General features: G+C 36.1%; 1 protein-coding gene across 1 annotated transcript in view; it reads left to right on the forward strand.

Annotated features, from left to right (window-relative positions):
- Positions 1-3,937: 3,937 nt before the first annotated feature.
- The window catches only part of UNC5C (unc-5 netrin receptor C), a 346,592-nt gene continuing 324,600 nt past the window's right edge, over positions 3,938-25,929 (forward strand). Inside the window, exon 1 of the mRNA XM_063458624.1 lies at positions 3,938-4,529. Coding sequence (XP_063314694.1) covers positions 4,415-4,529 — 115 coding nt within the window. The 5' untranslated portion in view covers positions 3,938-4,414. The remainder of the gene's footprint in view (positions 4,530-25,929) is intronic.

Genomic DNA, 25,929 nt, shown 5'->3' on the forward strand with positions numbered 1-25,929 from the left:
CCATCTGATCGACGTTTCGACCTGTTCGGGTCTTCCTCAAGATCGATGTGTAAACCTACAATCAATGTATATATAGGAAATATTAAATGTACTCACCAATACTCCATCATCCCCTCAATCCGAACCCGGAAGTGCGAGCCGTGCGTGATGTGACGCAGTGGTGTGTTTAGGATTTGGGCTGCCCTAGGCAGGAAGGTGCTCGGGCACCCCCCGCCCCAATTCAAATTTTCCCCACCCCTTCCTGTCAAGGCTGCACTTTGACAGACGCATACACTCATTGACAGACACACACTCTCATATACACTGACCAACAATGACATACGCACACACTATTACTTGAACACACACTGACAGACGCACGCACTCACTGACCGACACATACACACTCACTGACCCACACACACACACACACATTCACTCACATACACACTCACTGACAGACACATACACACTTCTCCCAACACTTACAAATTATTATTTTTATTTTATTTTAAATCCACCCGGCCTCCCTGGGAGAGCTGGAGTGAATTGCTTAACTGTCCAGTGGTGCTGCTGGTCGGGCAGGCAGGGGGCGCACAGGCTGAGTTGGCGGCGCTTAGTGATGCCGGGAGCCGGTCTGACATCATATTCAGGCTCCCAGATTCATTAAGCGGCGCGGAGGGAGCTGAGCAGGAAGTGCTCAGGTGAGTATGCTCCCTCGCTGCCCGCATCGGTGGGTGCTCAAAAGTGGCAAGCCGGCCAGCTCTTGAGCCCCCCAGGACGCGAGGCAAGCAAGGGATCAGACACACTGACAGACATACACACACACTCACAGACACACACACTCACATACACACACTGACAGCCAGATATACACACTGACAAACACACACTGACAGCCAGACACACACAATCACTCACATACACACTGACAGACATACATACACAATCACTCACTCACATACTGACAGACATACATACACAATCACTCACATACACACAGACAGACATACATACACAATCACTCACATACACACTGACAGACATACATACACAATCACTCACATACACACTGCCAGCTAGACACACACAATCACTCACATACACACCGACAGTCAGACACAATCACTCACATACACACTGACAGACATCCACACACTGACAGCCCCCCTCCCCACCACCCCAAACATTAACTCATTACTTTTTTTGTTTGTTTAAATCCACCCAGCCTCCCTACCTTTGGGAGTGCTGGGTAGATTTTATTTTTTTACCTGGGTTCCAGCGGGGCTTTTCACAGGAAGGGAAGCAGGCATGTAGGCGGTTGTCCGGCTAAAAATCCAGGCGCTAGCGAGGGAGCACTGATCAGTGAGCTGTCTCTGCTCAGCTCCCTCGCGTGCCGCAGAGTGATGCCAGGAGATGGAATATGATGTCATAATATTTTATTTAATCATGTTGTTTCATTTAGCAGGGCAGGCCCATTGGCAAACTGGCAAATGACGGTCATGAGAGATTTATTTTCATAATGTTTCCCTGTCAAACAGTATATATGTCTTTGCTTTTCAAATTCATTGATGTCAGTTAAAGTTCACATACTGTCATTTTCTGCCCACTGAAGAGCTTGCTTTAGTTGTTATGGTGCCAGAAGTTCCATGTCACCCCATTGCAAGGAGTAAAACCATTTTTGAATGATTTGAGTTCTTGCCTGGTACATTGCTCTCTGCCTCCACTACTATTGCTTGAGAGCATATGTAGTATGTATGTAAAGATGTATCTATGTCTATATTTATTTATTTATTTATTTATTTATTTATTTATAACACTTTGCCGTCTTGCAACTTTTACAGCTAGAGGGTTGACACTCACCAGTGACCAAACACTGGTCAAAATTAGTTTTCAAATTAGTTTTTTGCATTTTTCACACACAAACAAATATGAAGTCTAACTTTGGCCAGTGTTTGTGACTAAGTGGCTACTAAAAAATACTGGACATAACCCATTTGTAATACCTTGGGTTGTCTACTTTTGCAAATGGTATGCCATCATGGGGGTAATTCTCATTCCTGGGTTACCATATGGTCTTAAAGGCAACATAACCAACCTGGCGAATTTCAATGTAAATAAACAAAAAATGTAACGTGCTATATTTGACCCTGTAACTTCCCAAAACACCATAAAACCTATACATGGGGGGGTACTGTTTTACTCATGAGACATCACTGAATACAAATACATGTACTTTATTGCAGTAACAGCTAACAGTAGTATGACATTCACAGTTAAATTGCCATGCAGAACTAAAAAAGCAACAACATTTCTTATTTTCTACATTTTTTTTTTATCTTTTATTCATAATAGATTATTTTTTATATAAAAATATTTGATGTGAAATGAAAGGCCTGTTTCTCCTGAATGAAATGACATAATAAGTGTGGGTGCACTTAATATGAAAGATGTGAATTATGGTTGAACAGACATATAGTGCAAATTCAAAGTTTTGTTTACGTTTTGTTTTGATCTGAACTTGTACAACTGCCTCAGTCCTTTAGGGGTTAATTACTATTATTTGTGTTTTCATTTTATTTATTTAATTTTTTCAGCAAACATCATATTGCAAAGGAGTAAATTATCCGAATTGATAGGCAAATCCATTCTCCATGCATTCCCAGATGATCTTCTTTCAAAATCATTTGCTATATTTATATAATGTATACCTAAGGTACCAACATGCTCTACAGTGACCGCAGTCCCTATGAAAAATGACATATGATGTACATCAATGAAAATAATAGTTGCTAAGGGCTGAGCTCTCAAAATCTTACAGTGAATGACTCTAAGATCCACTAAATTTAAAGAACGCTTTGTATAAATAGTCACAAATCAATCATCTGTTAAACAGGATAATGGTGATATCAAAAGCATATGTGGGCCATCAATAATTTAGTGACTATGATTTTTTTCTCTTGCAATTGTGATTTAAGACTTTAATAGAATAATCCACCCTGGGTATTTTGTAAGCAGTACATCTTACTAGCCTGTACCAGGCGTGGGTTGCCATTGTCACTTCTAATGCTTAGTGTTTCAACTCTCATCATGCTCAGATTTCCAGACAAATAAAGAAAATTCATAACAGCCACAACATCTCAGAGTGATTAACAATTTTCCAGTTTTCTCCTAAAGGCAGCTTTGCTGATAAAATCGGGTCCTTAATCTTCATCACATCACATTTTCTTAGTATTGTTATAATTCATAAAGCACCAACAAATTACACAGCAAGAAGAGAAATTTACTTTAAACATGTCATAAAAACCTTACCTGTTTTGTTTATTGTTGTGTGTGTTTCTGTTTTTTGTTTGTTTTTTTCATTTTTTTTTTTTTTTGCTTTTTAGCTGTCCATTGTTTTCAGACACACACCAAAAAGTTATTTTTTTTCAAATTTTCTTTTAAATCAGAATTTCATAGAAAATAAAAATCCACATTAAAACACCAATCTTGAATGTTGGATTATTAAAAGATCAGCCCTCCTCCTCTTCCTGCTACAGCTGTCTATATCTAATAAAGCTGTTTTCTTTTAAACTCGATGTTGCTTATTAAACAATAAATAAGAAATATAAACTCGTGTTTTAAAAAAAAAAAAAAAAAAAAATTAAAAGAATTAAAAGAAGCAGCCAAGATGAATACATTATTTTCCAAACATATAAAATAAGAAATCTATCCCATCTGAATACAATGTTTAAACCTTCTTCGGAAAACCAGATCTGTATATTTGTGGTGTGCATTGACAAGATTAATGGCCCACAGTGCTTTTGCAGCTACTGCTTGACAGCTCAGTAAGCCCTGATCCTGAGATCCAGTTCAGTTTTTTTCTCCATAACTGCTGAATGCAGGGAGGCAGGGCTGTGGGAGAAGGAGCCCACTGTGGCAGGAGCTGACTTTCTCTCAGTCTCCTTGTAACACAGAGCAGAGGCAGACACAGATTTGCCTTCCACATGCGTTTGGTTTCCAACAGCTCTTGTACATTAATGCTTTCCTCTATGCCATCCTACCAGAACTCAATGACTGCATGGATCATCACTGTTAACAGGCTGCTCATTGTGATTTGCAACATCAGAGATACTACTTTGCAAGGTTCTAAAAGAAATTCTGCGCTGATCTTTTAGCTTCTTGTCTGTGTTTGTCATCGGATCATATCTGACACTTTATACAAAAAAACAAAAAAGGATTTTATTTTATTTTTTTCATGCAAGGATTTACTGAAGTAGGAGCCTGAAGTCACTGGAGGCTGGTTGCTAGGCGCATTATTTGGGGGACACAGGGTCTATCTCGCAGGAAATAAATGCGCTTCAAAGTGTTTCTGTAACTACTTGGCAGCCTTGTGCACCTCTGAAGTGGAGTTTTATCCAGCTGTACCGAGGCCATCCTAGTGCCTTCTCATACCATGGGGAAGGGTCTGGAAACAGCAAGCTGTAGTCTGGGACTGGGGTACATCCTGCAAATGTGTTTCCTACCTGCCCTGGCTTTACTGAGCGCCAGCAGCACCTTTGCAGCTCAAGGTAAGAGATCTTAGAGGAGCATGATTCAAACACAAATAAGAAAGGATAACTAACACTAAACTAGTGCTATTGGTCAGCAATTACCCCATATTAATATTTTCATTATGAAACACTGGATGGCCTTCTTTTTATGGAGCATCCATCAGCCCTGCTCCCCTGGGAGCTCCACCATCAGTGACGTGGGGTTCATGAGGTAGTTGTTATGGTTTGGGGGGCTGTTGGGGTGCGGTGTGAAGTGATGCTGAGTTCCCTTAGTGAGTCCCAGTGCTGTGTGGAATGAAGTGAGGATGTAGAGGAACTCGCTGTAATGATACAGGAGAGCCAGGGGGGTGATTGGGTTGCTGTGTTTATGGAGCGGTGTGCGAAACACAGGGCAGGGCGATATACTACCCGGACTGTATACCAGTCACCCGACATCCCTAAAGTGTCCGAGGCGACACGAGAGACACCTAAGTCTGGTTATTGTGATTATTACGCACTTTGTGTACAGGTAGCCGTCAGACTGGGGATGTGTTCTCTGTAATGCAATGTATCCCCAGTGCCTATACTGACTAGGTATACACATTGCTACTGTAATTAATGGCTTTTAGGTATTGCTACAAACTAAACTCTTCTATTTACTATGTATATTTACATAAAGATATGACTATATACATATAATTATTTATATATATATATATATATATATATATATATATATATATATATATATATATATATATCGTATATATTATTATACATATAGTTTATCTATGTCAATTTGTGAGGTACACTATATGGTACCATTCCCTGTCTATAGCCTGCACCCAAACATGCCTGCTTATAATGTGAGTGTCTGAGTCTCTGTGCTACCCCTCCAGGAGAGTCTGTGAATGAACTAAACGAGATGCATATTAACATCATTAGCTGAAGTGACTGTTACACTGTATCGTGTTAGTAATCGTGTATCTCTATCCCTTTAACCCCCTGACCCTGTAGATTTCCAGACTTCCTGTTGGATATCTAAACCAGCCCTGTACCTCAGCATCACTTAAAAGGTAGCTTATAGGGGCTTCTTACCAAGTATTGAGTTGTAAATGTGCTTCCAACCCGATTGCAACATTTAGGGGGACAAGGCATATTTGGGGAAAAAAATGGATGGGTTGATTTCTTTTTCCATTTCTTTTTTTTTTTTAATCCCTAAATATTTCAAGTTTGTTTTCACTCAAACCACTGGAAACCACTGGAAACTGTTTAGTAAATAGACCGCCTCCCTGTTTTTTTATTTTTTTTATTTACGAGAAGTTTTTAAATCCTGATATGCAACCATTGATCACATCTGATTTACTGCAGCAAAGTGCATCAGTTGGATTTTATGTAAGACACTGGCAATACTAGATGGGAACTAGGAGGGGGAGACAAACTGCTACTCCGAGACACTGAGCACTTTAATCATTGTGGAGATCACAGCAATTCTCACTTATTGGAGATCTGCACCTACATGTCTTCTTGCAGTAATATCACAGAAACATGCATGGTAACTCCACACCATGCTACTGTTCAAGATTCTAAAGTTGCTGTTAACCCCGTAGACTGCTGGAAGGATGTGCAGTCATTTATAGCTTGTATCATGGACTTCTATAAGACATAATTGATTTTGGAAAAACAAAGGCTTTGAAACTGGTAAAATGGATGCTGGTCAAAATATATTTTTATACACAAAAAGTAATAAAAACCCATGTGTACTAAGGCCTGAAGAATTGTTTGCCTAAAAACTTGAATCCTTTCTTGTAAGAACAAGTACATGTATGCTCCTACACAGAATGCATAGGGTTAAAGTAATGGACAATGATTATCTATTTTCAATGTATTTTAACATGTTTAAAAATAATTTCTAGTAGGTTTCCGGAACACACTATATAACCCCCAAACTCCATCTATTACAGTTTTAAAGAATGTAGGGGGATGGGTTGGATAATTAGATAATGAAACATATAAATAGCTGTGAGATTTGAGGAAGCCCTAGTGATTTTTGCTCCTGAGATTTTCCAGTAGGTTTCCTTTTTAGATAAAATGATATACTCTAGCCAAGATGGGCTGGTGGGAAATAAGATCAATAAAGACAATCAGGGAAGAGATAAAGGGATTACTACTTTGCGAAGAGAGTAGACAAGGCAAGCGGAGCACATATTTCTTCTCTGCCTGAGCATGTGGGTTTAAATGTATATTATTTATCAAGTACATTCAATATCCACCCAACATTCTTGAGAATGTTAGGATAGCACCAATTATTGCAGCTATTTGTATTCAATGAGGGCCGGAGATCCACCAGCAATAGAAGAGAAAAAAAAAAAGGGAAAAAAAGCACAGTTTAAGTGTTCTTCATAAACATGTGTTTGTGACCATTGGGAAAAACTGAAACGTCTTTTGACTAAACAGTGAGCTAACAGACTGGAGTAATCCTTATTGATGTTAATATTTATATAGCGCTAATATATTATGCAGTACTTTACAATTATAGAAAGGGGATACGAGGAAGGCCCTTCCCAAATAAGTTTAAACATTTTAAGGTCATAATAGCAAAACGAGAGAATATTACATAGTTAAAACAAAACAATCAGCCAGACCGGAGATTATGGTTTTTGTTATGCTATTTTTTCATCTGTCACAGCTATTGTGCCTTTAAGTTGATTGGCAAACGACCAGAACTTGTATTTAGTGAATTTTGATATATAGAGGTTTATTCTCTGATTTAGGAATTGGGAGAACTGAGGAATTGGAAGTACCTCTGATTTAGACATGTTTTTTCAGTTTGCTCATTTTGGTCGAAAATGTAAAATATCTGAATAAATAATTTTTTCCAATTTCCCAAACTGTGAATATCTCCATGGTGAGAATATTGTTGGAACATTTTAGAGGGGTTTCACACTCCCCTATTACCGGTACCTATTTTATTTGACAGATTACCTGAAATTTTCATTTCACGTGTGAACAAAAGTAAATGCCTACAACAGAGGTTGCATTTCTCTATTGACAAAAGTCACCGATATAATAACATAAAAAACATGAACAAGCTGTTGTTGCTGTTATAAAATAATACATCAGTAATGTAGAACTGCCAATCTTTAAGGAAAAGTCGAAGTATTTTGCTCTATGTTTTGTTGCTGATGACCGGTAAATAACATCTAGATAGCTGATAAGATATCACTAATTATACAGGACTAAATTACTCGAAACCCTTGATGTTTATTAATGTATAATAAAAAGGAAAACTCAAGAGTCAGTTACAGGAGATACTAGTCTCATGGGTCTCATTGACTGATTGATTTTAAATACCAAAATATTCCACAGCACAATACAAGGAGGTTTTAAATGATAGCAGCATATTCCACAGCAAGGTACAGGAGATAATGGGATATATGAGAAGTGAAGCGGGGCCTTGCCTCTAATTGCTTACAATCCATAAGTAAAAAGAAGTTGCGGGAAATATAAGGCTGTCATTGTTTTTTCTTGTTCTATACCTATCTGAAGCGATGCTACACATCCACCTCTTGTAATGATTAAATCATAAGATTTCAAGTATACATAATTAGAGAAAAATAATTAACATCTGTTTACTTAGTGTAATGACCTTATTACGTGTTCAGATGTTGCAAAATGTATTTAGAATTTAAAATGATTTTTGTACTGTGCCCAATTAATCTTGTACTATTTAGACTTGTGAATGTGGGGTTTATAGTTTTATGACCCCCACTCTTTGAAAAAAGGCACTGGATAATCTCAAAGATGTCAGACAAAAAGCCTTCATCATCTGTCTTTATCTCCAGCCTTGGCAAAGGTCATTGAAAAAGATATCAAATCATACTCTTGAATCTTCAAGGTTTACAGAGAGAAATGCTGATAAAGTCCAGATAATTAAAATGTGTACTTTGATTGCAACTTAAACTATTTGAATATATGTAGGCAATGTTATAGTGATCCAAAATACATGTTGTTCAGATACCCACTTGTGTTGGCGAACAAATTAATTAAAGATTTGGCATTCAGTCTTTCATAGCTTTATTTGCGCACATCATACATTTAAACAAAATCTATTGCCCTAGTCTATTAGAACTCTGGCAGAACTGTGACTGGAAGCAGGTTGCTCCAGCGTGTGGGAGTATCATGCACAGAAAATAATGAAGATGAGCAGCTTTGTTAATGCTTGTGAGGAAGCTGTTTTATGGTTCCTGGAAAAATGCTTAGATTTTTTTTTTTTTTTTTTAATCAGCTGAACTAAGCAAGATAGGCTTTTAGAGATTGTTGAGGATTGGCTTGTATATATGTTCTTGTGCAAGAGTGGGCTAATTTACTAATACATGCTGTTTACACATTAGAATGATGTACTTATTTTTAAGAGAGACAGTTTTACTTAAAATGTTAATTATTATAACAAATGATAGATAATGAGAACCATGCACACTCTCAGGCTTATGTTAGTACAGTGTAAAGAGAAGAGCACATGTGGGTTGTTTTACTATACAAGGTGACTTCTGTTTATTAAGTGTGTTGGTTGTTATACTGCACTTATACATTAGCATCAACCTCTGCTATTGAGGATGTTGCAAGGTAGATCTCCTGTGATGCATAATGGGTGATGTAGTCAACAGCATCATTAATAGCAGAGCTTGCATACCCCTATATCAGCTGAACTGATAAAATGTTTAGTTTTGCAAACTCAGCTTCAGCTTTTCTTTTCCTAATAATATCTGAATCCTGCAACACAAAACACCCTTTTCACACTCAATTTTTTATCTATCTATCTATCTATCTATCTATCTATCTATCTATCTATCTATCTATCTATCTATCTATCTATCTATCTAACTATATATTTATTTTTGTTTGTCTGTCTGTCTCTCTCTATCTATCGGTTTATCTCTTTGTGCTGTCTCATTTTTATATGCTGACATTTTGTTTTAGAAAAGTGTACGTTGAAATCACTATGCTTTTATTACCAAAAAATGTAAAAGAAAAACGAAAAAAAAACTAAATATATCTTATAAACAGTGTAAGCGTGTACTAAAACTTCTTTCTTTAATATAGTAGAATGATGGCACATTATTTCTCAATTAAGGTATGGTGATAGAGACAGTGAGATTACATGACATGCTGGTAGTCCATTAACATGTGATGAGTCTAGTAGATGAACAAGAAAGAAAACATTTTCTATATCGATAGCATTCAATGTTCTACTAACTTCTCTTATCTCCACTGAATGTACGTATAATTATACAACCTGTAAGCTTATGTGTGTTCAAGAGTAACTTCTCTACTGCCATGGTTTGTGCGAACAGGGACAAGAGCAGAACTGAGGTCATCCCAGCCAATATTTGTTGACTTAGTGTAACCACAAAGGGCCCAATTGTCACAGTAGGTTTTGTTTTTATCAAGGTGGCCAGAAAGCTGTCTGCAATGATGTATCTATACACACAAGCTTGGTTTAAGCTTTTCATATCGGATAAACCTGATTTTGTATACATCGGGGTGCCCAAAAGGCAGATCCCCAGATGTTGTAGAACCACAGCTCCCATAATGCTTTGCATGCCTTTAGAATGACAAATCATAATCCAAGCTGTAGTTTTAAACATCTGGGGGATCTACTTTTTGGGCACCCCTGGTGAATCATTATCATATTTTACTTAAAATGCTATTATTATTATTTTTATTAAAAAAATAGTAGCGTTATTATGGCTACAGTTCTTTATTATATCTACAGTTCATCTTTGCATAAGGTATGTTGAAAACCAAACAGGTCCCAAGTGTGTGTGATGTACAGCTGGTGAATTTACAATCAATTGTGATAGATGCTTGAATACCTTGAGAATGAGACACATGGATTAATAGTGTGATCGTAGCACAGGGAGCAGGAGGACCAGATGGATCACTTAGTGTTTCTATGTCTCCATCACTCTGCAAGGGGCACCTAGTGTAAGCTCATTATCGCCGATGTGAGCCAAGAAGAGTAAAAAGTAATTCTCTATATAGATACTGGTCTCATGCCCTTGACTCGTGAATGGCCTGGTTTGTTTGCTCTGTTCCCTTGAATGCAGAAGGGAAGTTATTGTTGTCAAACAGGCAAGAATTCTAGAATAGAGCGCAGCAGATTTAGAGCAGGAATAGGTGAGTGCGTTCCACTTGTGAGAGAGGCTGTTGAAAATGTGATATGCTTGAAATGGGTGAGTGAACATTGCTTTGGATATTACCCGCGTGGTTTCATCATTTTGGATACAGATAAGAAATGTTTTCCTGATTGACACGGAGGCAGGCAGACTATTCAGAGCCACAATCAGACATGCCTTGCTTTCTGTTGCTTTTTGATAGACACAGACAGTATGTGCTGAGAGATCATCTGGATGTAGATTAAAAAGTCAGTACTAAAAAAGGTTACGCTTCATAGTCATAACTTTAAATGATTAATCTGGCATCTACATAACAAAAACAAAAGCATCCTGATAAAATAGTCTTTGTGTATTATTTTTAGCTCACGTCAACCTTGTATATATTATATATATATATATATATATATATATATATAGTAACAGTTACCCCTGCATTATCTATGATCATTTTGCAATTTTTAATATTACAAATGCTTGATTTGAGTGGACATGCATTACTTTTCAGTTGATCCCAGAGTGTATGCATTTGCTATTATTAAACTAGTTTTTTTTTACCCTGGATATGGTCTAGAAATCTCATGTATAATCTCAGGCATTACATATTATAATAGATGTCATGAAAGAGGGCATATGGACGGGATTCTGATGCTCTTTTGAAGGATGAATAAAAACAGTTACTCTGAAGTGGAACTTACATCAGGAAATAGAGCAAGCATCTCTCTTTTCAAATTAGGATAGAAAGGGCACTCATTCTTTTATTCACTGATGTATATCTTTAAATCAATGCAAATATGTCTGCTAGGGTGTATGTTCAAACTGTTTTAAACTGAGCTTTTAAACATTGGCCTCACCTCATATTTACTAAAGCTGCAAAGGACAGAATATCGAAATTATACTGATCTAAATAAATACATAATAGACTAGGGCATGTGGTACCAGGGGTGCATTTCTGATACTGATTTTATTGTACTTATGGCATATTAATTAAAAATATGTCCATTTATAAAATAAAGTGAACACTTGGGTGATGGTACAAACCTTTGTATGATTCCTTACATCTGGGAGTGCAGAATATAAAAAACGCAGTCAAAACAGATCTTTATCATGCCAGCTGATTGAAACATATTGGTAATAATTACAATTTAAACATATTGGTCATTTTACTGAGCTTTATTTGTATGATATTAGATGATTGACATACAAAACATTTTTAGCTTAGTGTAGAACACTACACTCTGAAAATATTCACTGTAGGCACCCAGACCACTTCAGCTCAATGATGCGGCATGGGTGCAGTGGTCCTTTACTATTGCACTAAAGTTTTAACCCTTTAATGTAAAACATTGTCATTTACACACCTCTAGTGGCTGATTTTCTGACAGCCACTAGAGGCTCTTCAGCTGTGAGAACCGAGTCAAACCTGGTTCTCACAGCTGGCCTCCATTTCCTTTGAGGAGTGCAGAGCTGGCCGCACATGTGTACTTGATGTCACCAGTGCTCTACTATAAGGAGCATTGGATTGGACTTTAAATGCATTGGCATGATGTCACAGGAGGCAGGTAGAATGGCTGCAGGGTAAGTAATACCCTTTTCTATTGAGATTTAGAGCTAGAGGTGGCCGTGACTCTAAATAAAGAAGATATCAGTATAGCGTTAGGAATACAGGGTTGCCTTCATAATGTCAAAGAGGCAGGAGTTGATCCACTACTTTTTAAGTCAAAATGGCAATAATGTATTAAAAAAGATGCAAACAAATAAAAGTAAGACAGCTAAAAAAAATCTTATTTTCCTCCATGCTGAAACTTTACAGCTTTTTCAGGAATGAGGTAGAGGCCAGGATGTCTCAAAGCAAACCCCTTTAGTGTTCTCAACGGGAGTGATAAGTATATTCCATAAATACTGCAGCAATCACAAATTGTTATTTGAAGGTGTGCATGGCCACATAGCTGTTTACACATGCAGATAAAAGCATAGTTTTTCTATCGAATGCCTTAAAGTGAAGTTGAATGGTTGTGTACCACCACAGCTACCACCAACAGAGTACTGTGAGAAGGTGAAGTTGCTTGAACCATAACCTGTACGTGGAACCTGTTGTCACTGCATTTTGTATTTTATTTTTTTACTTTTATTATAGTCCGATAGACAGAGGGTGAAGCAAAGCTTTGTTTAGAAATGGTTAATAGTGTCTTTTTCTATAAAGAACAGAAGATTGCTGCAAGTCAAACTGCTAATCAGCTAGGTGGTTTCTCAGTCACATGTGGTGTATAAGAGGTAGACTTGAGCTTTGATGTAAAAATACAAAACAATGTGAAAGGAAGGGGAATATCGGTGCAGTAGGTCTGTTGATGTTTGTGAATTAGAACTGGGTATATAAGACAGCACTGTGTGTTTCATTAGCAGTCTCAGCAAGAAAATCACAAATGATGTCCTGTATTACTGCAGAAAAAGTGCAATTCCCTTATCCCGTCCTCAATAAATACATCCTTCAGTCTTTCAATTATGCATGGGACTCAAGCTCCCCTTAACAATACATATTTTAATTCATTGGCATTAAAGAAAACCCCAATACGGTGTTGAACTTTGCTTTTGTAATACACTTTAATATAATAACACAGTAGATCGGGCTGTACAAACCAATATCCTGCTTTTCCCCTAAGATTATTTATGTTCCTGCAAAAACAAATAAACAGGAAAATGCATCATTAGTGGAATCTATGGACACATCCATCATAAATCTATACATTTCTCTACCCACTGCGGTAGAACACACACTGCAAGTAGATTGAGACTGGAAAAATAGGAGTAAGATTATCGCCGAAGGCCATGAATAACCTCTCCTTGATGAGGTTAAAAGAGCACAGACCTGACAATTAAAAGCAGCCACAAACTCTGGCTTAAGTTGAACCTGCACAGAAATGTTATCAAGTCATGGGGTTGGGGGAGAGATCAGAAACTGGTGACATGGTTGTTTCTGATTACAAGGCTGACTAAATTGCTGCAGGGGATTAACCATCTTTCTGGGAATCCAGAGGAATGGCAGATAAAAGCAGTAGGAAGATCTATGTACATACTCTACTTAATAGAAATTTTACCTCAACTTTTCATGGCTACGGTTCTTGTTCCCACTGCCAAGGCATACAGACAGGACAGCAGGATACAAAGTATTTAGAGGTTTCTTATGACATGTTTGAGAGCTGATGTAATGAGGAATGTTATTGCTTTGATTACGTTTTGTACTGAGGTTGTTCGTTTTGAGAAGAATGTTGGATAAGAGGCTGATCTCGGCATGGGGTGAGGTCAAGGTAACCTTAATGTGAGGGACAATGACCAGATTAGTTTGGCCTGTCTCAACTGTCACTTCACAGGATTTTAAGATTTTGTTTATGATATATCCCCTATATTTAACAAATATATGTTCTTGAGATCAGAAAAATACAAATTTAGAAATTCAGTACTGGAACTGAGTGCCTCCAACTTGCATCCCTGTTAAAGGAACACCATAATGTCATGAATATAAATATGTATTCCTAACTCTGTAGTTCCCTACTCTTTAGGTAACCGTGTCATCCACGCCGAGGTTAGAAAAGAATATTTACTTATATTTTTACCTTCACCATGCCAGTCTCATTTCTGTAGCTCTATATTTTTGGCTGAGATTATCATTGTTGATGATCTCACCAATGCAATGCTTTGGGAGGCTAATGTGCATGTGTGACGAAAGTCTGCATTATTTCTGTCAGATGGTCTCTTCAGTAGTTGCTAATTGACGCAGCGGGACAATTTGCAGTGCATGCGCAATAGCCTACCAATGTTTTCCTATGGGAAAGCACTGGATTGGCTGAGATCATCAGCATTGATAATTACAGTCATGGAGGCGGGGCCAGCCACGATGAGACGCACTGAGCGTTGGAGAAAAAGTGAACAGAATCACCTTTTTACTTGATGTGGACGGGCCACTAAGGGACCATAGTGTCAGGTATACATGTTTGTATTCCGGATACTATGGTGTTCATTTAAGCAATGCTCTTTTCTCCACTTCCAAATAGGACAAAAAGTGCCCTGACAGAACTGTCTTGTAACATAAATCACTAAACCTTTAATATATTTAAAGAAAACCCAAGCATTGCATGAATAACATAATGTTAATATAGGTTATAGGTGATTTTTTGTGTTTTATAATGTGGTTTATTTCCTTGGTGTTCATCTTTAAGTCCCCGCTGATCTTCCTCTCTGAGGTATTATTTGAATTATGTCAGTCATGCATTGAATTTTTAAGTGTATTTCACTTAAACCAGCTACACTCTGGGGATTACTAGCCATTACTATTTTGCTGAATCTTCACATCTGTACATTGACTTTTCACTTCTTCCTCCCAAAAATGTCTGCAAAACTTTACAGGGCAAATTTCCCCCTGATTGGCTATAGATGAAATGAGTTACGTTTTTATTTTCTAATTCCCATTTTTGCTGCAAGGAAATTCCCACAGGATGCAAAAAAAGTGGCATTCGTCAGTATTTCCTGAAATAGAGAAAAGTTAGCGAGTTGGCGTTTTATGCTTGTTTTCATACATTTTAGGCTTGTTTTCACACATTTTTTTGGTAACAAATTCAACTTTTTACACATGTAATCTCCTGCTCATTTTGGAAGACTATCAAAAACTAGCTATATCGTTTCGTATATTATTGTACTCTATTTCACCATTATATCTTGTATTGCTGAAATAGTGACGTGGATACAAATCACTAATTTGCACAAATGTGCTTATCTGTATTTCTCGCCCTTCACAGTAAAAATGTTTGACGCAAGTGCAGAAATCGATCTACAAAGTATTTTTTCTTTTATTACCTAAAAAGCAAGCAAAACAAGGTCTAATTATTTCCATCTCTTATTGTCATATCTATTTCCATTTCTTTGCTCTATGGCTCTGGGTGTTGTAGTCATAAAGGACATCCATTTACTTAACCTAAGCTGCTAATGACACAGTATTCTATTGGCCTCCAGTAATAGCAAGGCGTGATGGCCATTATATGTTTTAAGCATTAGTAATTACACTAATAAATATCTTTAGGGCTCTGTGTAAATGTACTGAGAACTTTGAATTATGAACTTAGGTTCAGCTGCAGTCCACTGACCGATTTCCATTTAATAACCAGAAATTGTACGTACTTAGTTAAGCAGGGCTGCTGCCACTGCAGAAAAAATACATTGCTTAAGAGATTATTTGGCTTTTTAGCATTGTTAATTACATTGATAATTGGAACTGGACCTTTCAAATTGAGAACTGTGCAAGTGTAGTTCACACACTTCCATGAAATTAATTTATAGTAATTGCAACTGGGAATTAGATCTCATCCCCTACTTTGGAACCAGCATTAATTTTTCCCACTTTTAAGTACTGTATATTGAAAAGGAAATTGCAGCCAAAATGGGCCTTAAGCATCATTACTGTATATGCTGCTATGAGGAATTATGACCTCTCAATTGATTACGTGGTGAAGTAAAATCAGAAGGCCAGAGAGGAAGAGTGTGTGTGTGAATGCTGTAATGTACGTTTTAGGAATGTCATTGTAGGTTTTCTGAGTGTACATTTTGGAGTGTATTTGTGTACAGGGCTGTTTATCTGAATGCAGGGGTTTAGTTGTATGCACTGTGAGTATGTTTGATAAAGTATGTGTGTGTGGATTGTTGTTGTGTATATTAAAGCATGGGTTAAGTCGTCTGTAGTGTCAATGTAAGTGAATGTAGGTGAGTGTTGTGTAAGTGCAATATATATATATATATATATATATATATATATATATATATAGATGGATGGAGCACACAGTAAAAATTAGTGCAGGCTAGCCTCTGTCCCAGGGTCACTCCCATCCCCTTATATACAAAGAAACAATGCAAATAGAAAATAGCTATAAACAATAACAGGGCACCACAATCACTATAAAATTATAATTACCAACTTTGAGGAGATGATTTCTTGATGCTAGTCCTTGATGGTGTGTGAATTGACTGAATACATGCATACATTTTAATAAAATAGAATTGATACATAGTCAAATTCACACACTGTTGGATGTTTTATATTAATATTGTATTGTATTATGTAAGCACTTGTGAATGCAGTTTGCAGTGACTGTGAGCGATTCTAGTTTTTATCGTTCAGATCTGCAACTGTGTAAATGGTCAATAAGGTGTTTTCTGCACTCCAGCTTGGATGCCCGCGCATGAGGGGCCGTCTGGGCGCCATGAGGTATGGTATCACATTCAGTGTGACTCCCGCATGTGTGAGCCTCAATGAAGATGCCTGTACCGGCGGAATTTAAAAAGCGGAGGACCGGGAACAAAGATAGAAGCTCCTGAGGCCCTTTTCGAAAAGATAGATATTTTAGGGGCTTATACCTTTCTTCTGTGTCTTCTATGAAGAGTCAGATTTATTCTAAGGTTTTTATTATTTGGTTCGTCTGTTTGTTTATATCTGCATATTTCTATGTCGGTTCTTTGGTTTTGTACAGATATATTTTTTGTGTAAATATCATGAGATATATTACATACCATAAGCACTGGTGATTTTAGACCGCTTTTTAAGCTTATTAACATTTATATACATTAACAGTATCTGTCCCTTTAAATTACATGGGTTCTGTATTATAGGTGTTTATTGTTACATTTTTGCCTTTTATATAAAAAAGATATGTGTGTATATGGATGTTTCAGGGGCTCACTCTTTTTCTTTGTGTACTCTATGGGTAGCTTGACTTATTATTTTCGTTGTTATTTTTATTCAATTTTATTTGTTTACTGGTCTTATATTTAATAGCTAATTGATGGGTGTATTTAAAGTTCGAACTGTGGCTGTTTCTGTATCTTGAGAAAGTCCCGTGGGCGGGACGAAACGCGTCGATAAGCCGCAGCTGTTAGTCCGACACCCTGATCAGCTGTTGCAGGAGGAGGTCGGGTGCAGGATTCCCCGTGAGCACCAACTTGAAGCGTGTTTTGCTGGTGGCCGGTCTCCGTACACCGCGGTCTTTTTTGAAGGCACCGACCGCGGTGCAACGTGTTCTCCGTTGGAGTGCTTTTTCTACTTACCGCGGTCTTTTTAGAAGATACCGACCGCGGTTTAGCACTACACACCTCACACGTCGGATCTCGTCCTGCTCCTCAGTACTCCTCTTGCTTACACCTCGGTGGGGGCCCCCACCGAGGTAAGGTACTTTTATTGAGTTCTCTCATTTATATTTTGTTTTATTTTTATATCATTGTGTGTTTTTTGCATTTCTAGATAGCTACATTATATCATACTATATTGTATAAAAAGTTTTTGGTGTGTGGAACACCTACTGTGATATCCTTTATCATTAGGATTTGTACCATTTTTCATTTATTCTATCCTGTTATTACCAATCAATTATAGATCTATCTAGCTATTTATTGATTTACTATTTAGTAATAAATATATTTATATTTGTATAAATTTTGGTTATTTTTACAGTTTATTTAGGAGCGCACATGCATTCTATATCGTGAGCTCACACTCAAATTAAGTCGCTTGTATATGTATGTTGCTGCCCACTTAACTTTCTTGATATTAATTACACCGTGTTCTTTGATTTGTTACTTTTCAAAGACTGTCTTCTACCTGTATTATTTGACCACATTTTTTCCATTAAATAGTACTTTTTCTTCAAAGCTGTGTCCATGACACTTGTCACTTCTTATAATAGTAAGTCACTTCCTCTCCATTTCATAGACAAATCCCTCTTATTTCTCTGTTAAACTGTTCATGTGCCTTGTGTCATTAATACTTCTCTATGAGAAGCATCTGATTGGACAGCGATCATTATGACTGATTTCACATAAGATGGATTGGGCTGCAGAGGGGAGAAGGTCCTGGCTCTAAATTACACATTACATGTAAGTTTTCTTTATTTTTATTTTTATGAGGTTTTTTTTTTTGGTTTTTTATTTGTCCTTTTTTTTTTTTTAAAGCACATGGGGTTAGTAATCTAGAGGTCTAAAGAAACACATCTGATGTTAAAGATACAATATAAATGTTTAAAATTAGAGTGTTTCTTTAAAAGTATTATCAATTTCAGACAAAACACTTGGGAGTGCAGAAGCTTTATTGCCCAATAACACAAAATACAATAAAGCTAATGTTTTGTGCAGAACGGTATTGCTTCTTGCATCAGTGCAATGCATTATACGTATTGCTGGTCTTACCTAGCCGAGCATTAAAACTACATTTTCAGACATCTTTGATTATTCTACTGATGTCCATTAGGCAGAATATACTCCACAAAAAGTAAACCGACAAAAGACCCAAATAAAGCATTAAGAATCCTTCTTTTGTAAAAAAAAAAAAATACATGTATATATATATATATATATATATATATATATATATATATATAGTGCGGTATTGTACTAATATCATATATTAGCTGTATATCCCATGTTTATACATAGTAAATATCTTAACTTGATAACAATAGGAATGACATTAACACATATTGTCTATAAGAATTATTTTTTAGGGGGGAGGGGATTGAAAATGTAAAAAATATGGGAATTGTAATTTAAATCTGATCTTGTGTTATTGCAAAATGGAACTTCTAACTTTGACAAATCCTGAGACTATCACACATACCATAGGCTGTCTCCATTCCTGTCAATATCCATTATATTTTAAGTGAATGAATTACAAGGGAGACAAATGCATCTGTTTGCAGTTTTATATATATATATATATATATATATATATATATATATATATATATATGCTAGCATACATCAGCTCGCAAAAGTGCCTCATGCAGAAAAAAACAAGAATTATAACATGAGAATATTGTAATCTTTTGGGGATACACTTTTAATTAAGTACGTACATGTTCCTTGTTTCAGAAAGACTTAATTATCTCAGTGTTAAAAAAAAGGACCATTTTATTTGTAGAACCTGCAATGAATGTCTCGTGTGACTCAGTCAATAAAGATATGAGCTTGAGATCACTACAAACTCATAAACCTGCATTAAGGCAGTGTTTTAAGAAGCGTGCAAATTAATGTACATGATTGCTGTGACTTAAGCAAAAATGTGTATTTTATGGACCCAATTACTTTATTTCTTATTAGTATTTGATGCAGCACAGCATTGTTGGTGTTTTAAAGGAAATATGTCATTAAAGAGAGAAGAGTATTCTCTATTAAGAATGAAGTAACAATTGATGTATTGTCTGGGATAAGATCTACAAACAGTTATAGTCTGTGTTGAGGAACTGCTCCTTTCATAAGGTGGTTTTAGGATATGCAGATTAATATCAAATATTTTTATGACATCAGGTGAGCTAGCTCAGTTGGTCATTGCACTAACAGCAGTATCTGTTCAAATGTCAGGAATTTGTGTTAGAGTCAAGATATTGCTTTATACAATGAGCCACATTAAAATGGTAATAACAGCATGTACACCTAGATCATCTCAATGTAGCCTCCCGGGTGAAATACTTTTATTATTAATCTTGTTGCTGCTGCTGTACACAGTCTCCACAGTTCTGAAGATAAGCAGTGAGAGTAAATGTTACATAAGAACCAACATGGCAACAATGGGAGGAATAAACTTGAAATGACATCAGGTTAGAATATCAGCAGATCCAGATCTGTTTCAGATTGCACCCTTGTATATTGTATACTCAACTGGTGGTTTGTTTGTTTGTTTGTTTTCTCTTCTATTTAATAATTGTATTCCCTGACTGAGTTCTATTTATTAAAATGCTTCCATTTAAAAAGTTGATATGAGGCCATATACATTTTCCAAACGTTTTAGAGTTGTTGCAAGTTGAGTCCCCACTGATTTAAATGCTGAGTTGGACTTTAGGTGCCAATAATTAGCTGAAGGCACTAGGGGAGGAGGGGCAAACATAATAACCCTGGGAAGTGGCATTTAGACTTTGATGACAATAGGTTAGCATAGCTCCCATCTGACAAAGCTTTACCATTATTACCTGCACTGGCATGGTGGAGGTTCTAGATGACTAACATGCAGGGTTACCTTCTGAGCAAGTATGCAAGCGCCATGGTCTGGCATAGCATGGACTACCACCGATACATATTGTGTTACAGGAATGCCCCCAACTTAGCCCCTTACCCTTCCAACACACCATCTGTCCTGATTTCAGACCTGATTTACTTGAGAAGTGTGGGTTGAATTAATATTTTCATATCATCATATTCTTGGCTAGTAATTAGTCCTTAAGGGGGTCTAATAACATCAACAGAGTCATTCCTGTAGCAGAGCCCCAGGTATGTATGTAACCAAATTTCTCCTGATACCATACATTCATTATTTGTAACATCATACGTGTTAAACTGCTTGTGGTGATGTCTTATATACATTTTTACATGCTGAACGTATTTCAGCCAAGGCTTTAACTTAGGATATCATATGAACCGAGTCAAATCTTTTAACTGCCGTATCTAATCTACTTTCTAGATGTTTCTTTTCATGTTTCTTCTAGCAAATGCAAAAACAATCCTGTTCCCCTACGCAAGTGTCTTTATAATAGCAGGGGTTCTTTGCTGCTAAGTGAAACCATATTGATGACAATAGCGTCATTAGAAGCACAAAAACATTTTTTTCCTTTCTTATTCTATAGATCTTTAAGTTGAAAAAAAAAACATGTGTGTGTGTTTTGTATGTAAATCACATCATTTTATTTTGCAAACAGTATTTTAACTGTACACTGAATAACAGTATGAGTATATTAAGAAATAACATCTGCCACGTAGTGAGACTGCCTGGGTAAGAGCCATCATTCTATCTCTCTCTATAGAGACAGCATACAATGAGCATGCAGCCTGATGATGAACTAGGTAAACACTGGGCTTTATTAGTGCTGTGGAGATGCACAGTTGTTCTGATTGGTAAATACAATCCTTTCAAACCCTGTGCATACATGAACTATAATCATTTGCTAACTGGACACTTCAGCATTAGTTTTCTCCAGAAACATGTTTCTTCGCCCAGATTTTCCATTCAGTCCCTCTGCATCAGGCAAAGACACAATATATATGCAATAAGAGACACTAAATGCCTGCCTCATCTTACCCTCTGCAGTGAACCGGAGCCTATGGGTTCAAATGTACAGTGAGGTTGAATGGCAGCCATGGAGGAAAGAGACAAGGCTAAAACAGAAAAGGGAGGGCATATATTTCCCAGTTAATTGTGTATATACAGGCACACTGTAAACCAAATACAAATTATATGTCAAGTCCTTTATTTATATCTAAAGTTGTTCTTATGTGTAACATTTGGAAATGATTGTTTTTTTAAATGCCTGCTTATCACTAGATCAAAGATTGTCTTTTGACGTTTACATTTTAAGTTTAGTTGGCAAAGTACTTTAGTCAAATTTTAGAAGACTGTTTAGTGAGTTTTCAGAAACTGTTCTCATTTTATTTTAAATAATAAAGACCTAATAAAATGTGCTGTGCATGCTATGATATGTATATAATATGTCAATAAAAACGTAGACCTATAAACCTGTATAAAATATCATTTTACTTTGGATTTTTAAAGGCAGAGTTTAAACATAAACATGTTAAACACAGCCCTGGAGATTGATTACCCATCAATTCATTGTTTATATTCAATAACTGTAATTGTTTCTAAAAAAAAAAAAACAAGCAGTAGCAATTAACAGCAATACTTTAGTGTCTCTCTAGATTGGGGATGTTGCTGGTGAAATATATTGCAGACCAATGAGCTGAAAGAAAGAGTCGATGGGTAGTTATTATTAGTTATTATTGACTTTGGATGTATAAAGCAAATACACAACTTTAAAGAGGAATTATTAGTTCAATAAGTTGCCACTTTTTATGTTTGCAGTAGGAACCATAAACCAATTATCTATTTTATAGGAACCTATTCACTAAAGCTTAATGATATGTAGGTGAGGCAAAATGACAAGTATAGGGCCAAATACCTTGAAAGCGTTTATTTAAACTTGTTAATGTTGCCCTCGTTTAGTAACTAGGTTGTCAAGTCATCATAGCTTACTGTGTAGTGAATAATCCCTTAGGTGCATTGATAGAAATTAATAACATCAATTTTGACTTTTACACTTGAGGTACTATGCATGCCTCTCTTGGTTTATAAGAGTGAGCCTGGTAGTAGGTAATGGTAAAATATCTATCATATTGTGGTGTCCGTAATGATGGAACACTAAACATGAAAGGGCCAGCTAGACTCATGTAAGTAGACATTAGGAATCTTTACATCTCACACTGCAGGCATGATAAGGCCTCTAATATTACATTATTGTATTCAATATAATATATTGGGAGAAATGGACTGAATTAATCATTTGGTATAGGAGACACAGCAAACAATAAAATGGCCCCATTAATTGTTTTACATGGATTCTAGATTATGTGAGAGGCCATTTAATTTTAATTCAGTCGGAATGAATTGAATCATTAAATCTATCGAGCAAGAAAGTTCACCTTAGGAGTTGACACTTGTTATTGCAATGTCGAATTTTCTCATTCTGCATAGTAAAAAGTCTCATTAGCTTTAAAGGGCCTTGATTAAATTAATTATATGTGGCCAATAAAAAAGAAGCATACATGTTGATTTGGAAGCACTAACAAAGTCGTCTATATGGTAAAACATAACATTAAAACAGGCCTATTACCTGAACACAAAATTAATAATGAAATTATTCACTAAAACATTTAAGGGACAGTCTAAGCACCAAAATCTTAATGAACTGATTTTAAGTTATAGATGTTACCCTTACAGCTTTGCTTTATTTGAAAACATTGTTGTTTCTGAGAAATAACACTGTTTTTATTTTTGCCATCTCCACACCCCTAGTGACTGATGATCAGACAGCCACTAAAGGCTTCAGATTACAATAGATTCAGTAACTGAATCTATTTTGCATCTAGGTGTCAACCTACAAAGTATGCCTGATACTGCATGTGGGTCCAGTGCTTCTCAGAAGCAGTTCTTTAGTGAAGTATTGCATCAATGCGCATTCCTATTCCTAACCTGGTCCACCCACCTCAATAAAAAAAAGTAAAATTTACCTCAGTTCCAGTTACGAAAATAGATAGTTAAAAAAATAATAATGAAAAAAAAAAAAAAAAAAAAAAAAATATATATATATATATATATATATATAGTGATGTGAATGCCGTATCTACTAAACTTTAATATTTCCAATTGCAGGACTACTACGTTGAGATGAAGTGGTCTTGGTGCCTATAGTGGTCCTATAAATTAGGTTACACAAACTTGCTATACGATAGGGATGATTATAAATAATGAAATGCTACATTCAGTGATATAATGTAGAAAGTGTTTTTTTAAACAACTTTAAAGTTAATACATCATCCACAAAATGTATTGGTGACAAGGTTAGAAGAAAGCTGTTATTCAGAGCTAAGCTATGTATTGTGAGGATGGATCGCCTAACAATATATATGTTAGAAATACCACTGCAAAGTGGATGTGGCAGTGCATGCTAAAGGATGCAAATTAAAGTGGCTCTGTCATTTTCAGGGGGATCGGCCTGTTTTTCAAACACCCCCAAACGTTATGTACCACTTGCTATAGACTGGCTGGGTATGATGAAGGGAGATATACATATTTGAAGCTCTCCATCATGGGAGCCACCATCTTCCTCTTGGCATACATATTCAGATCTTTGCATGCCACTAATGATAAACTTATAACATTTTCAAAAATGACAGGGTTACTTTAATTAATTCACATTTGTCAGGGATATTCACCAATGTGAGTTGAAAGTGTATTTAAAATGTTAGGTCTAAATAGTATAAGTGAAAAAATAAGTCGGCAGTGTTTCCATTTCAGATTTAGAAATTTAAAATTATGTTTAAAATCCTGATAATTGACAGTTTGGGGAATAATCCCATGTGCATATTCCCTTTGCCTTTATGTTGATACATAATAAGGAGGGGGGGATATGAATGACACATACTGCCATAATCAATGCACTTGTTAGCAATTAAGCTAGCTCAATGTGTAGATGAAATTGCTTTCTTTATAAAGTAATAGCTTTTTGTATAGCATTCAAAAGGAAAATCCGGTCAACTAAATTTAAATAGGCAATTAGTGAACATATTTTCAATCCTCATCAACCCATTGTTCCCTTCAAAAACTTAATAGTTTGCCTCATTTGTTGTTAACCCCCATTTCTAACAAGGTAAAGCTCTGCGGAATAAGTTGGTGTACAAAAATGCCAATAAGAATAATAATAATAAAGTAGCTTCTGTCTCTTTTTGTCAACCAACCCCCACCACCTACAACCTTAGTGTGAGTGCAGAGACAAGCTGACTATGAAAGACACAGCAAATGTTAAAAAGCTTTGAGTCGCCAATCTCTAGTGATCAAGTTTCACGATTTGACAAATAATTTAAAAGCCAAATGTGCACCCAAAAAAAAAAAAACAACAGATAACCCCACAGTGCATTTCATCTCACTCAGTAATCTCAGAGGCTTATTGATGGTGCTCTTTATTGTCATGTGCTGAAACTTGCTGACAAAACTATCAGGAAAAAAATCCAAAACCAAAAAAGTGCCTGATTCATTGCTCTGCGTTATCTCTGCAGATGAAAGATGTGTGCATCTAACCTGACTAACCTGTATGTGCAAGTGTTCTGCATTCAAGTTATTAAAATTGTTGCTTAGCTCAACTCCACAGAGACCAGCCCTAGAATGTTAGCAATTCTACTGCAGCAAATATTTATCTTACAGAATTATTCTATAACTAAGTCTATATATGTGTACTGCAGTATATCCCCCCCTAGGTGTGCGTATCTGGTTATATATACCTGTTTAGACTTTTGCACCCCTGTAGCCTCAACATGACTGCAACTAATAGAAGTCATCTTATTTTATTCATGTGTTTTTTTTTTAATTTGCCTTTGAAAATATTCAATCACCCAAACAAGCCATTTTCTCATATAAAAGAGAATAACATTCTACTGTTCTTTGCCAGATGTTGAATATATTGCTTTTCTTCTTCTTGTTATTATTTATTTTTATAATGTGGTTCGGTTTGTTAGCAAAGTAACTATATATATATATATATATATATATATATATATATATATATATATATATATATATATATATATATATATATATGATGACATGGGATTTTGCCATATACCCTATAATTTTATTCACATAAATACAAACTAAATAAATATCACTGTTTAATGAAAATGTCTATGTATTTAAC

Source organism: Pelobates fuscus, chromosome 6 (genome assembly GCF_036172605.1).
Source record: "Pelobates fuscus isolate aPelFus1 chromosome 6, aPelFus1.pri, whole genome shotgun sequence".
Taxonomy (NCBI): domain Eukaryota; kingdom Metazoa; phylum Chordata; class Amphibia; order Anura; family Pelobatidae; genus Pelobates; species Pelobates fuscus.